Source organism: Cotesia typhae, unplaced genomic scaffold, assembly GCF_013202065.1.
Source record: "Cotesia typhae breed Kobodo isofemale line unplaced genomic scaffold, CoteBio_Ctyphae scaffold_13, whole genome shotgun sequence".
Taxonomy (NCBI): Eukaryota; Metazoa; Arthropoda; class Insecta; order Hymenoptera; family Braconidae; genus Cotesia; species Cotesia typhae.
This window is the reverse complement of record NW_027423774.1, coordinates 14,595,516-14,611,042: the sequence shown is the minus strand read 5'-3', so window position 1 is coordinate 14,611,042 and position 15,527 is coordinate 14,595,516. Positions and strand designations below refer to the sequence as shown.

Genomic DNA, 15,527 nt, shown 5'->3' with positions numbered 1-15,527 from the left:
CAAACAATTATAGATTAATGAAACATATGAATATCTATGAACACATTTCTCTGTCTGTCCACACTTTGAATCTAACTTGGCGCAAACGTTCTGTTTCTGATTTTCCACGTTGGCAACATTGATAATTGAGTCAACTAACTAGCGTTCGTAATCTGGAAATGAATGTCACCAACATGATCATAAGATGGATTTTAATTCCGAAAAATGTGTTTTAGATAAGTGTCATATTTAATTTAAGAATAATATTCAATGAAATTGTAAAACGGTGATAATAGTAAAATAAAAAATTAAAAAAAAAAAAAAAAAAACAAAATGTCAACGATGAAAGGTGTAGGAAGAAACATACCTTATCTCCAACAGCAATTTGCTGCACTTCTTGGTAACACAAGTACTAGTGTCAAGTTTATATGTATTGTGATGATATTATCGTATTGTCTATCTTTTATGGAGCAGGCAATTATCACTTTAAGTGTAACACCAGGTTACTTATTGCCTCCATCATTTTGGATATGGACGGCGTTTACTTTTTGTTTTCTGGAAATACATTTCTGGGAAGTGTGTGTAGACATTATAACAGTGGGACTTTGTGGCAAACTCATTGAACCCCTATGGGGTGCGATGGAAATGATGACTTTTTTTGCAATTGTCAATGTTGGTGTTGGAATATTATCAGCATTATATTATTTATTTCTCTATATGTGTACTGGTGATACGGATTTTTTATTTGATATCCATATTCATGGATTAACAGGTTATATAGCGGGTACATTTGAATTTCACTAATTTTAGAACTACTATTGTTTAAACAATATTTTAATAAATATCAATATTTTTATGTATTTTAGGTGTTAGCGTTGCTGTTAAACAAATCATGCCAGATCATATTTTGTTGAAGAGTCCAATTGGTAAAATAATGAATAGAAACATTCCCCTAATGGTGTGGCTAGTTAGTTTATTATTGTGGATCGTAGGATTATTAGAAGGTACGCATCCGACAATGTTTTTAAATGGTCTCATTGTATCTTGGATGTATTTGAGATTTTATCAAAGACATACTAATGGTACTAAAGGAGATATGGCTGATAATTTTACTTTTGCAAGGTAATTTTTTTTTCAATATGTGTATTGAATTGAAGATGCAATTTCCAATCCTCTTTAATTAAAATTAATTACAGTTTTTTCCCCAATGTTTTACAACCACCGATTGCCGTGGTCAGTAATACTGTACATAACTTTTTTGTTCGTATTGGACTTTGTAAAAAAATTGTTAGACGATTTGATATGTCCAATGCACCATCAGGTTTGATTATGAATCTGCCGGGAATCGATCCTCAGGATAGTGAAAGACGACGGTTTGTATATCTTTATGTATTACAGTAGTAAAATGATTATATGTTATAACCTAACACAACATTTTACAGGCAAATCGCACTAAAGGCATTAAGTGAGCGTTTAAGCAAAGATCATGCGAGACCGTGGCAGCAAGATAGAAATAAAAAAAATATTCCTCCTTTAGCTACTGTTTCAATATCTATTCCAGAGTCTACTACACCAAAACCTCTGGTATCTCCTCTTATTCCACCATTAAATACTAATATTCACAATCAAAGACTATCAAATACGTGATTAATAGTTGTAATTTAGATTTGAAATGAAAATTGATAAATTATCTTATTTTCATACAGAAAATAATTAAATTTTGTTACATTGTTAATTTCGAATCATAAAAGTGAGAAAAAAAAAACAAGAAGTGTTTAACAATAAATTATTTGAAGTTTAAGGAGCTTAACATCGAGACTGTTTCATGCTATAATCTATATCTCTCTTTAACGTCTTTATCGGATTTATATCGTTAAAATCAGTTAAAATTGAAAGAAAAACATTTTCAAAAAAAAGTAAACCTTTATTATACCTTTCGGCAGCTACTTAATATAAATTTTATACTACACCGTATAAACTCATCCAGATATTAAAAAAACTGATTTATTATCACGTCACAGATTCAAAAAGTATATTTTATTTCATAACCCAAAAGGTCTAACGTGCAGTTCCCTATCTATACTTTGCTGTTGAAAAATCATCAATGAAGAATTCTTATAAACATGTCCAGAGAAGTTTTTTTTAGTATGTTTTACAATTATGTGTGCATTTATATTTAAGTTCTTATGTTAAGAGTTATGTAAGTCGTTTTGGAGGAATTATTTATTCTTTAGCTTTAACAATTTGAAGTATTCAATTCTTCCATGTATTTTTGAAAAGACGAAACAATTTTTTTTTGTAATAAATTTTTAGCTTTCTTATGGAGATATTGATTGTTGACAATAATTAGTCACAAATTTTCAATAACGCGATGAAAGTTGAAATTTTTTTTTTTTTACTATAAATATATAAAATTTATTAAGACTATACTGTTTTTTAATATTTACATTCGGTGCTTTTGATGAAATAATGCTTCTAACACAAACTGGTTTTTTATTTTTTTAATTTAAACGTAGTGGATTGAAAACCAAATATTCGATTTTGCAGAGTATAAACCTTAAAACTTAATGATTGTTTCGAAATTTTAGATGAATATTTATTTTGCTTATAATTATATAAAATTTATTCGAAATATTGAGAGAGTTTAAACATAAATTTTATGAGAAACCAACGCAGTCCAAATATTGATTCTGTGGATTAAAATACTTCGAAATTACCATTATTGTATCAAAATTATCTCTTATAAATATCTGTAAATAATGCACTATCGACCCTTTTTGTTTATTCACATTTGAAAAATGTACTCATTCATCACAAAAATGACATATTTCTTGAAAAAAAGTTTTAGGATTTAAAAAAAAAGTGTTAAACATATTCCAATTAAGAAACAAAATTAGAAACTTCTTAACATCGAAATGACTTAATGTTTATTAAGAGATCACTTTTAGTTGACTTTTTTTTTTCTCTATACAAAATCACAAAATGTTGAAATAATATTCAGGATTTATGCTTTAAAAATATTTTTGGAAAGACTGACCCATATGTCTAAAAATTGAACTTAAAAAAGGATAAGATGGTCAATTAAATCTTGCATTTTTTACCTGTGTTTATTTCAGATGTAAAAGAACTAGATTATTCTAATTTTATAGATGTATACTTGTGTATATAAATAAAAATTGTTATCCAAAGTTCATTTTATATAAATGAATGCTTACTTATCAAGAAAGCATACATTTATTTATTTCAAAAAATTGACAGGATCTTCACAAGACTAAAAAAAGAATTTGCAATGAACCTTATAATTTAAATTACCTTGAGGATAGATATTGGCTGAAGTTGCACCAAAGAGAAATATATTTTTTAAGGGGCATAGTACATAGTACATATTTTGTGTCAGCTAATAAGTGGTAATATTCACTTTCAAATACATTAATTTTACGCGAGGTTATAGGTATTTTCGTTAGGAAATATGTTTTTTGTTTTTTTTTTTTATTACAATTATCTTTGAAATAAACATATATTTTTAACTTTACCATTTTTTTTATTCTTACATTAAATTTACGATTAAAAAATGTTTAGAAAAAATAAAAAATCGAGCTTAATCTTTACGGTCCATTTAAAAAATGTCTATTTGAAGTTGAATAAAGTATTTGTCAATAAGTTCGATCATTCGTTTTCAAACGAACCAACTGCTATGTTTTTTAGTCATATACTAAACATCAGCCTATGTTAGAGCTGGATAAAGGACAAATTTACAGCTAGTAAAAGCGATTTAATTACTTCTTTAATAAAAGATATTTATTTATACTTATTATTGTAAATTAAAATCAATTTTCCTAGCTACTGCTGCGAGAAACAAAGACTTTCATTAAAATCTAAACTTCATTTTACAAGTATTTCAAATAATTATTAACAAGAAATTTTGACGCACTTAAAAAAAAAAAAATAATTTTCAATTCAAATAATCAATGCATTTATCTATAAAATTGACGATGTTGTGACCATTGAGACTGCGGTGGAGGAATTTGCTGTTGAGGAGCATACTGAGCATCTTGTATGTAACCGTTGGGAGATGGACGGACAGATGCTGGACCCGAAACTATGTACTGTTGTTGTGGCTGTGCAATAGCATAAGATACTTGCCCAGAATGTTGTGCAGGGTAATAATTTTGCGCCTGTGAAACTGGTGGAGGTACATTATATACTCCATAATTTACTTGTGATGACTGCGGTGGATAATAATGATTTTGTTGAGGATGTAATTCATGTGCCATAATTGTGGTATCTTGAATAGGGACAGTTATGAGATTTGTTCTCATAGGGGGATTACTTGACAAAGCTGTTGAATTTTGAGGATAGCTTTGCATTGGCATAATCTGTTGTGATCTATGCTGCTGCCGATGCTCAAGTGATGATTGATTTATTACGGAATTTACACGCGGATCATTTCCTATTGCAGGCTGTACCATATGAGATGATACTTGCTTAATTCGAACTGTTGGAACAGATGTAGATAACATCTTTCCCGGCTGTGTGTCAATATCAGATTTTGGATGAAGATACTGTGATGAATCAACTTGGATTCCTTGAACAGGCTGTGTTGGACCCGATACATGTCGATGATTTATATGAGCCTGAAAATTTTAATAAGTATTTACAGTATAATGGTAATCATAGAATATCACACTTTTATTGTAAAAATAACATATGTAACTTACTTGCAAGTCACGCTGACTAAGATAAGTTCTTCGACAACCACCATTACCATACCTGGTACCTCCATGAGTACACATAAATACTGTGCCAAGTCCGGTTTGCTCAACTCGTGAAACTTTTTCCGTACATCGAGGACATACTTTATCTTCTCTTTTACCACAAAATAAACAAAATACGTGTTTACATGGTATCTATTGTCAAATCAACATATGGATATTTTAAAGTTTCATTATAAAAAAAAGGACAATTATTGAGATAATTACCATTCGCCCGTAAATAAGAATTGGTTTAAGGCATTTGTCACAACAGTGGATCATCGGATTGAGAACTTTTTCACCAATCAGGTTGACACGATGATCCCATCGCAAACGTAGCATAGGTTCTGGAGGCCCACGATTAATTGTCGTGAAAGTGGGAGCTTCTAATTGAGATATATCTGCCTCTAAATCAAACTGGTGCTCTAAAGAGGGTGGTTGTGTTGGTAGCTGATCTTGATTAGTATCAAAATCAGTTTTATCGGTGTATACTTCTTCGGATTCTTTTTGAGTTTGCTCTGTTATTTGGGGAGTATCTTCTTCATCACTTTCTATTACCTACAATAAATATAAAAATAAAAAAATTCTAAAATGAATTATTCGAAATAAATTCCAATTACGAACAGTTATAAAAATGAATAATTTACCTTAACAGCTTTTTTGGCACGACCTCGGATTCGTCCTCGTGCTCGTCCACGAGCTCTTCCACGCGTTCTGCCTCTCATTCTTTTACTATTATCTCCATCCATTAATCACTAACAAATTATTATTGTTTTTAAATTTAGTGAACTATCAATTTTCATTGATAATTCCAAAGTTGATCAAGTTTTCAGGTTATATTGAAAAACATTAAAATAAAAATACCGTGTGACTAAAATTTTCTTCGGTATACTTTAAACAAACAAATCTTTTAATTTAGATATGTATATATAAGAAGAGAATATGAAATAGTATTATTGTAAAATCAAGTTTAAAAATAATAAAAAAGTGTAATGAGAATTATTCTATTTGATTATCAGCAATTTGTTTTTATTATTTATTTCACACTTATCTAGGAGCACTAATATTTTGATATGGCTTTACCCATCGAGGGTTATTTAGAATTTAAAGTCACTAACTCACGTCTTATCATCCCAGTAAGACTGTGAAATATTCATTCAATCTATTTTTCACAATTAATTAACAATAAACTTCAGTACATGTACTCTACTGAATAATTTAAAACCTTTTCTCTCTCTCTCTCTCTCTTTCTTTCTTTTTTTCTGAGACAATTTACTTTAACAGGGATGCAAATTATACACATAAGACCAAGCTCTTATGGGTGCATTTTGTACGGAAGCCCGGTAGTGACATGTGTGCAGCAATGGTAGTACACTTTCTCCCCATCATGCTGTCATACATAGTATGTAATTTTTTTCTCTCAAAGGTAGCGCCACTTCCTCAGTCCACATGGAAATTCAGAATTTGAATTTGAGTATGAAAAAAAAATGTCTTACTTTCGTTTTCGTTCTGAGCTGGCTTGGCTTTAAATTATTTTAATTAATTTGATATCATTATGAATCCTGAATTTATTAAAGTTCGATTTGATGATCAAGAGCTTTCATTACCTCTAAATTCAAAAGGGAATTTAAAATTATCTGTATTGAAGCAATATTTCCCTCAAACATCTGGGTTAACCTATTCTGTAAATAATCATAAATGTGGCTTACCCATTAAATCGGAAGAAATTTTAATTAACCGTAAGATTGAGTATTATGATGTACACGTTGGACAAGATATTATTTACACTTCTATTCGAGTTTTATAAAATAATAATAAATTCCTACAATTATTTTAAGAAGTTATAATTACTATTCATATTTTTTTACAGATCTAAAAAATTCCATTACAAGCAAGAAAAGAAAACTAGTACATAAAATGATCGATAAAATCCAACTTAGCCAAGGAGTAAATTCTTCTAAAAGTCACATGACGAAAATGAAGGTGTATATTTTTTTTGTTTAATTGCTTATTCGTAATTTTTATCGTTAGTTAGATTTAACATGTTTTTTTTTTTTTTTAATTACAGAACAAGCGGGCTGATTGTTCTACTGTAGTGTCAGCACAACCTACATTAAAAAGAGTACGACTTGGATGGCTAGTAAAAAGAGGAGATCGTTATGAGAAAATGAAGAAACCTTTAGGTGGAGTCAAAGAAGTACCTTTAGAAGTAGGCAATAGATATTTAGTTAGTGATATAAAAAAAAATGCGAGAGAAATTTTCTTGCAATAGCGAAGTATCATTTCACAATTCCGATGTACGCCTTGGTCTTTTTGATCTCACTATATTAACCAGCTTTAGAGACAGCAAAGGTATTTCCTGTGACTTATAAACTTTTCTAAAAGAGCAAAAATCGAGATTATTTATTCTGTATATCATAACGTTTCCAAAAGGATGTGCTCAGACATGTGAACAACTTAAAACTATCCAATGTTCTCACCACGAAAATGTTAATCCTCAATTATCTCGGCCTAATAAAGATTTAAAAGGATCGACAGCAGCTTTTCACAAACATTCCGCACCTTTAAAAAATAATATTTTTATTAATTATGAAGTGGTCCACCAGTCTGAGTACACTGGTGATGATTGCATATATGCTATCGGTTGTTTAGGTCATCACTTTCATGGCTATAGAGTTTTACCCAATTTTTCGTTGTATGTTCTATAATGTTCGACCTTAAAAATTGTTCGATCGATCTTCAAAAATAAAAAAAAAAATATGTTCAGGGTTAGATTGAGGAACACAACCTTGATAGCCAGCGCTTCTTCAGTAAGTAGCTGACTTCTAGCAGTTACGGTTAACATCAAGTTGGGGTTAATTTTTCACTCGATAATAGTTGTAAGCAAATTGACGGAAATCTACGACCGCAACTTGAATACAAGTTAACAATTAAACTTGTAGTTAAATTTTCTTTCAAATTTACTACAATTTGACAGAAATACTTACCCTGTTGAAAAACTCCAATGATCCGGCTCTCTTAAGTTGGCAGGGGGTAATTGATTTTTTATCGATTTTTTTGGCTAATTCAATTGTTCTTTAACTGTTCTTCAATGTTTGATCAAAAATTTGTTTTGTTCGTTTTTAGTTTTTTTTTTTTTAATTTTCAAAAATTGACTCTCAAGTTAGCACTAAATATTGACTTTCTCATTTTTTTTTTTTTTTTTAATAGTTTATAATTATTTATTCATTGTTCGATTAAAAAAAACATTTGTTCGTCCTTCGTTATTCTGTAATTTAATAATAAACTTTTTTTATTCTAAGCTAATTTATTTTCACCGCGCATGCGCAAAAGTCATTCAAACCGTGAGTAACCCGGCAATCTTTAAATGGAAATTATTTCTCAATTATCGTTATATACAAGGGACATAAAAAGTTTTATGTTACTATTTTTTACGATTTAAGTTGATAATTATTATTTTAAATATACGTATTGTATGTTTTTAGTGCAAAACGCGTAGGTAGGGTTCTACAATGGCCTAAAAAGCAGTTCTTACTTTGCATGTTCTACCATTTTTGCATATCTATTTATTTATATTAAATACTAATAATGGTCGTTTAATAGTTTTTGATAGTGTATTTGAATTATTTGATAGTAATTAATTTATTGATGAATTATTTTTTGTCAAATTCGCTCGAAAATTTTTTATCCTTTCAGCTATACAACTATCAAGTTTTTTTAATTTTATATAAAATTTTATGAGAGTAATCAACAATCCATTAATTTTATTCTAATAAAAATATTCAATTAGTTATCAATAATAATATTGTACTATTCTACTTCCGATTATAACCACACGAATGACCTGTTTGGTGCGGTTTTTCAAATTTTAATTTGCATTTTCTCATAATAATAATAATTCAATATAAGGTAAAAGCCCCTATTATTGACATGTTGTTTTATTTTATTGATTATTTAATCAATTTTATGATTAAATCACAATAAACATTGCTTTTTATCAATTTTTAGAAAATGTTTAGTAAGAAAAAAGTAAAATTTTATGCCTGGGTATTAATTATAAACTACAAAAAAATTTTATTTTTCCGAGTAGACCACTACAGCTAGTTTATTTAAAATTTCTTAACAATTTCGCTAAAAGAGAATGTATTTTAAATAGCGAATTTTTCTATATAATTCTGATAAAAGCCTATCATCCAAAATTATTTGAAGTTATTTAAACTCTAAATAATCTTAGATTTATTGTTTTAAGCAGATAAATTTTAATTATGATTTGAAAATAGCGGGTGTCAATAGTAGGTACATAAAAATTAACATGTGTCTAACTAGCGACAGCCTACAATTTTAAGAAACTTAACCTCTTTAACATACATGGCGGATTTGTTTACATGTTGTCTCGCGTAATTTTATAATAAAAAAAGAATTGTCTGAGCAAAATATTGTTGTTTACTAGTAAATAATAAATTATATTCGAAGTTTAAATTTCAATTAAACCTGAATAATAGGATTGACGACTGTAAATAATAGGGTCTATAGGTGTCAATAGTTGGCTCCGATACCATTTCACCATGTCAATAATACCTAAACTTGAGTTGCTGATTTCAAATTAATATATTTGTCATTTAATTAACGACTATTCAAGTATAAAAATTAAAATATACAAGTTAATGAATCAAAAAAAGTGTCTAATACAAAAAAATTAGTTAGATTAATTTGAATACGGTTAAAAAATTCAAATGTTTGCCGTCACTCTTATAGTGTCAATAATGGGGGCTCTTACCTTAGACTAGTTACTTATAATCAAAAAATAATAAAAAGAGAAATATATAAATAAATGAAAGATAATTTTTTAACTAATTATTAATTGACAGACAACTATATCTGTGTTTATATTAAGACGAGAATCTAGAAAATTATGATTATGTTAATAAAATAATAGTTACCTACCGACCGATTTTCTATTGAATGTAGTGAAGTCTATTGTATTTGAATTGTCTAATTATACGTGATTAACTATATTTAATACGTGTTTTAAATAAATAAATAATTTCAGAATATCACCAGATAGCTATTTTTTTTTACCTAAAAAATTGATTGCAAATCGTAATTGATAAGTTAATTAATAACAAGAATAAAATTAATTGTGCATTAAACTGTTGGTTTGTAGCCAGGTGATTTTTTTTATGTGATCTTACGTATTAACAACTGCATAGAATCATCTCACGTAGGATAATTATTTATCACAAAATACTATCAACTTAATAAATAATTATCGATATCCGGTGACATCGATTTAGGGTAATTTTACCCTGTTACACATTATTATTAGCCATTGAAACAAAGGATCTCTCTCTCTCTCTTTTTAATTTGTGGCTCGGACCGCTAGGTTCATTTAGCCGTTGTGTATAGTATCTTTTAAGAATGGGGCTTGTGGCAAATGGATTTCACTTCGTTTTTACTTCTTGGTGGAACCGCTAGGTTCGTTTGAATATTGTGTGTTTTGTTAATTAGAGATGGAGCTATATGTTGACTTTGGACTTGCGGATAAAGTTGTATAGTAGGTAGACATGGCTAGTAGCGGGGTTTTTGAGAATAAGATGTAAGTCAATGGGAGGTTTGAAATTCAGTTTTTCTAGCGCTTTGAGTAGGACTGGGCGGTGTACACTGTATAAAGGACAGTTCCAGAAGAAATGGTCTAGATCTTGAGATGTATGTCCACAATCACAAACAGGAGTTTCAGCTAGATTTTTCCTGTAGGCACTGACGTTGAGATTATAGTGGTTTAACCGCATTCGGCAAAAGGTTGTGATTGCTGGCCTGATGATGTCTACTTTTCTGAACCATGGTTTACTAAAGTTTTCATAGTAGTGTTGAAAGTATTGTTTACCTTTAAATCTGCTGTTTAGTCTTAGGAGTTTATCCACAGATGATTTAATTATATCAGAAGAGTGCGTGTAAAGGTCGGTGTACGGAATTTTTGTTTTTAAGGAAACGTTATTTAGCATTGTAGCTTCTCTGGCCAGAAGGTCGGCTTCTTCGTTGCCTTGAATTCCTATGTGGCTTGGTATCCAGGTTAATTTGATGACTAGGTTTTGTTGTTGGGCTTGGTGTAGTTTGTTTAAAATCGAGGGAATTAAATAGTTTTTGGAGTTAGCTGGGTCCGAACCAATTAGGGTTTGTAGAGCACTAAGGAGTCTGTAAAAATAACTGAAGATTGGATTTGATGGTTTGTGATTATGTCTATCGTTTTACTTATGGCAAGGCATTCGGCGGTGTAGATTGAAGAGAATTTATTGATGGCGTATGATAGGTTTAAGTTTAGCTGGGGACAATGGATGCCTATACCCACATGTTGATCTTTTGTGGTTTTTGAGCCATCGGTGAAGAACAGGGTATCCGCTCTGTAATGCTTGTTGACAAATTCGTTGAATTTCTTTGGGACTGATTTATTAGCTATTGTTTTAAAGTTTGTACCTGATGTGATGTCGATTTTTGGTGTGTATAGTCTGATTGTATAAGGGTATTGGTATGCTGTTGGAAGAAGGTGAGTGTGAATTATTGATTCAAAGTTTTTAGTTTTTAAAGGCTTTCAAGAGGGAAATTGGCTTTGTATATTCGGACTTCTTTTTTTCTTGCTTATTATGTCAGATAGTTTGTCCAGTTCTTGAGTAATGATTGAGTTTACTAATGAGAAAGCTTTTAGTATGTATCTATTGGTAAGTTCATCGAAACGTAGTTTGATTGGGGTAAGGCCAGTTTCAGCAGTTAAAGAATTAATTGGAGTAGAGATTCTAGCTCCAATGGCGAAACGCATACCTGCATTTTGGATTTTGTTAAGTTTATCTATTTGTGTGTGGTTTGATGTATTGAAGATGTGACATCCATATTCTAATTGACTCCTGATTAAGGACTTGTAGATGTTTAGCAGTAGCATCGGGTCGGCACCCCACCAGGTACCTCTAAGAGCTTTGATGATGTCCAAAAGTTTCTTAGTACGAGTGATGATGTGTTTAAAGTGTGGTTTAAAACTGAGTTTATTATCCAGTTTGATACCTAATAGAGTAACTGTAGTTGATGGGTGTATTTTCACGTTGTTTATTTTAATGTACAGATTGTTGTTAGAGTTTGTATTTATATTTTTGCTGGTGAATATAATTACTTGAGTCTTGGTAGGTGATAGATTTAAGTTTCTTAGTTTGAGATATCTGTGTATTCTATCAACTGATGCTTGTAATGAGTTAAAAGCTGTATATAGGTTTTCGTCTTCACATTCAATTGTTAGATCATCTGCAAATTTCCTTAACGTGCAAGAGGGAAGAATTTCGTGGATAAGATCAGATATATAAAAGTTAAAGAGGAATGTGCTGCTTACTAGTCCTTGGCCAGTCCCAAGGTCCACGTCTACTGGTTCTGAGAGGGTTCCATTTGTTACGAAGTGTAGCTTCCTGGTTGCGAGTATAAAGTTGAAGAATTTTATATACTCAGGTTGTAGGTTAGTTTCTCTTAGTTTTTTGATAAGGATTTCTGGTACCACGTGATCGAAGGCACCTTCTATGTCTAGGAGGGCTGTGACTAGGTATTTGTTTTTAATTCTTGTCTGGTAGATTTTGGTTGTTAGAATGGCTAAGTTATCCCAACAGCTTCTTGTTTTTCGAAAGCCGTATTGTTCGTTTGGAATGATGTTCAAGTTTTCCGCCCACCAATTTACTCTGTTCATTATCATTTTTTCGTAGATTTTTAGAATACAAGAAGCAAGAGATATTGGACGGTATTTACCTAGGTTGTTTTTCGGAAGTAGGTAAACCAGAATTTTGCTCCATGATGGTGGATAGTTCCCTGATGTGAAGAAAATATTAAAGCATTTAACTAGAGTTTCAATAATTAATTTTGGTATTTTTTTTAATATTTCATAAGAAATTTGGTCGAGACCTGGGCTAGAGTTGTTTTTAGAGTTTTTAATTATTCTTGTGAGCTCTTCTAGCTCAAATGGTTCATTCATGAAGTGTAGGCTATGGTTTATGTTGTCAGCTGTGTCATTTTCTTGTTCTGAATCTAAGTAATTTAATGATGATATATAATCAATAGTTTCTTGAGATAACGAGGATATAGAGCTATTTTGACAAAACAAATTTATGTATTCTTTCCTGTATATTTCGTCCTGGGTGTTTTGGGTAGGAAGCAGTGTTGGTGTATTCAGATTTTTATTTTTGAAAGCTTTGATTCTATTCCAAATTACCTGTGGTGGTGTTTGTCTATTGAATGATTCGCAGAATGATTTCCATCCTGCTTTTTTTTCCCCTTTTAGTACTCTTTTTGTGTGAGCTTCTTGTTGCTTCATTTTTAAAAAGTCTTGATATGATCCTGTTAATTTGAATGTTTTATATGCTTCTTTTCTTTGGGAAATAGCATCAGCACATTTTTGTGTCCACCATGGAGCTGGAGTGTGCTTTCTAGGTTTAGTTTTTGTTGGTTTGTTGTTATTTTGCTGTTGATTGTTTGATTGACCTTTTGGTAGGTTTTGGAATTCGATAGCCTGCGTGATTGTGCTAATTAGTTTATCATACGTTGCTATGGCGTCAGGGAGATTCGAGGAGATCTCTTCTGATTTGTTTTCTAAGTGGTCTTGAAAGTCATCCCAATTTATATTTTTGAGGTTTGATCTGTGTTTGAAAGTGTTGTGGAGATCAGGGTTTACGTTTATAGATAATAGTATTGGATAGTGATCACTACCCATTAGGGTGGGTCAAAAAAATCGAATAATTTATTTTTGATTTTATACTCTGAAAAATAGGTTCGTAGACACCTAAAAAGAATTCTCTCCAAGTATAAGCTCTTAATTATAACGGGAAGGTCCTCCGCTTTGCGGGTTTCTATTTTTTTCGAATAATCAGATAAAAAAATTTATATCTCGCTTCCAACTGCTTGGAAAAATATTCCGTGGCATAGATTTTGTGAGAAATTGAATGCTTTACAAAAAAGGTCTCTTATGACTTTTTCAAAAACTCAACCGATTAAAAGATATTCATAGTTGAAGTTTGGCTATTTTAAGGAAAATATTCGTTTTTATTATGAATTTTATAAGTCGATGAAAAAAATTATTTCGGATTGCGGAACTCATGATTTTGTAGGAAATTTACTGCTCTACAAAAATGGTCTCTTATGATTTTTTGATTAAGTGAAGCCGTTACGAGATATTCATCGTCAAACATTAACGAATATCAATATTTCCAGTTTTTGATCAATAATTCGATAAATTTTAATTTAAACTATGAGTTTCAGGAAAATTTACATAAATTTGAGTTTCGATCGATAAAGAAATGTTATAATAAGTTAGATAAAGAATTATTGGAATTATCATTGATTTTCCTTGGAGAAATGCCTCAAGAAAAGATTTCTTTCAAACGTCCTGGTGCTGTTCATCATGCTAGATGGATGGCTAAGGCCATTTATAGTTTGAAAATGTATCTATTCAGAGATGAATTCCAACTCTCTCAGAAAGAATTGCATGGTCTTCGTCATTTCTGTATTTTTATAGTCACATTGTATTTAAAAGCTTGGTTTTCATCAACTTCTGCAACAACTGCTGCTTATCATGACTTGCAGTTTATGAAAAATTTATTGGAGTACAAACATATCAATCCTTTGATTTCTTCAGCTACGTGTGAAAAAATGATTTCGCACTTATGGTATTTGAGCGATGAACTTGCCATTTTATCACTGTTTGACGATGGCGTTCCATTAGAAGTAAAAAAAGTATTGTTGAAGCTGTTAATACTCGTGAAGGTACAGATTCTAAAGCTAAAAGATTTGTAATTGCTAAAAAGATTTGAATTCATTGGCGCAGAGAACTCTGAGTGACTTTGTGTCTAAAAAGTCATTAAATCTTTTCAAAATCTTCGATCTACCGTATGACTTTCTTGATGTCGATGTTGAATTATGGCCTACTAATGAGAGTTATCTCGAAAATAAAGAATACTTTCAACAACTAAAAGTTGTCAATGATTCAGCAGAGCGAGCTGTTGCATTAGTCAGTGAATATAATCAATGCTTGACAAAAATGAAGAACAATTCCAGTACTTATTGCAAGTTGTCAAAGAACATCAAAAACATTCCCAAATTGTAATAAAAGAAATTATTTATAGTAATAGCGTACTGTTATGTTAAAAATATAGACAATTATATTGCAATTGATAATTCAATAAAAAATTTATCTATACAAAAGTTAAATACTGGTTGTTTCTCACTTGATTCAATACTTTTCATATTAAATTTGACAAAGAAATATGTCATTCACTTCAAATTAAACTAATCATTGGCTATATGTCGAAAAAAATGCTCTAATTTCTTGTTTTAATGCAATCAAACAAGCTCAAGACTGAAAACAATATTAAAAAAATTGTTTATAACATTTCTTTATCGATCGAAACTCAAATTTATGTAAATTTTCCTGAAACTCATAGTTTAAATTAAAATTTATCGAATTATTGATCAAAAACTGGAAATATTGATATTCGTTAATGTTTGACGATGAATATCTCGTAATGGCTTCACTTAATCAAAAAATCATAAGAGACCATTTTTGTAGAGCAGTAAATTTCCTACAAAATCATGAGTTCCGCAATCCGAAATAATTTTTTTCATCGACTTATAAAATTCATAATAAAAACGAATATTTTCCTTAAAATAGCCAAACTTCAACTATGAATATCTTTTAATCGGTTGAGTTTTTGAAAAAGTCATAAGAGACCTTTTTGTAAAGCATTCAATTTCTCACAAAATCTATGCCACGGAATATTTTTC

At 30.3% G+C, this 15,527-nt stretch overlaps 3 protein-coding genes across 5 annotated transcripts in view; 2 read left to right on the top strand and 1 right to left on the bottom strand.

The window, feature by feature from the left end:
* LOC141534949 (uncharacterized) overlaps positions 1–7,002 on the top strand; it is a 206,498-nt gene extending 199,496 nt beyond the window's left edge. Inside the window, exons 1-3 of one of the 2 annotated variants that reach the window (XM_074254604.1) lie at positions 6,286–6,469; positions 6,601–6,713; positions 6,799–7,002. In XM_074254604.1, the coding sequence (XP_074110705.1) occupies positions 6,286–6,469; positions 6,601–6,713; positions 6,799–7,002 (501 nt within the window). Of the gene's footprint in view, positions 1–6,285; positions 6,470–6,600; positions 6,714–6,798 lie in introns of those variants that run through there. The other variant, XM_074254605.1, reaches the window with a different exon arrangement.
* LOC141534947 (transmembrane protein 115) lies at positions 152–1,783 on the top strand. 2 transcript variants are annotated; one of them, XM_074254602.1, is made up of 4 exons: positions 152–763; positions 846–1,101; positions 1,176–1,352; positions 1,422–1,783. In XM_074254602.1, exons 1-4 carry the CDS (start codon positions 313–315, stop codon positions 1,624–1,626), a joined length of 1,089 nt encoding a protein of 362 aa, XP_074110703.1. In that variant the 5' UTR covers positions 152–312; the 3' UTR covers positions 1,627–1,783. The 2 variants fall into 2 exon arrangements, with proteins under 2 accessions (XP_074110703.1, XP_074110704.1); XM_074254603.1 differs by having other exon boundaries at positions 155–379.
* On the bottom strand, positions 3,929–5,515 carry Hakai (E3 ubiquitin-protein ligase Hakai). Its single transcript, XM_074254601.1, has 4 exons — positions 5,378–5,515; positions 4,959–5,288; positions 4,698–4,886; positions 3,929–4,613 (listed from the first exon to the last, which is right to left on the bottom strand). The coding sequence occupies exons 1-4, from the start codon at positions 5,477–5,479 to the stop codon at positions 3,954–3,956; spliced, it is 1,281 nt and encodes a 426-aa protein (XP_074110702.1). The 5' UTR covers positions 5,480–5,515; the 3' UTR covers positions 3,929–3,953.
* Positions 7,003–15,527: the final 8,525 nt, after the last annotated feature.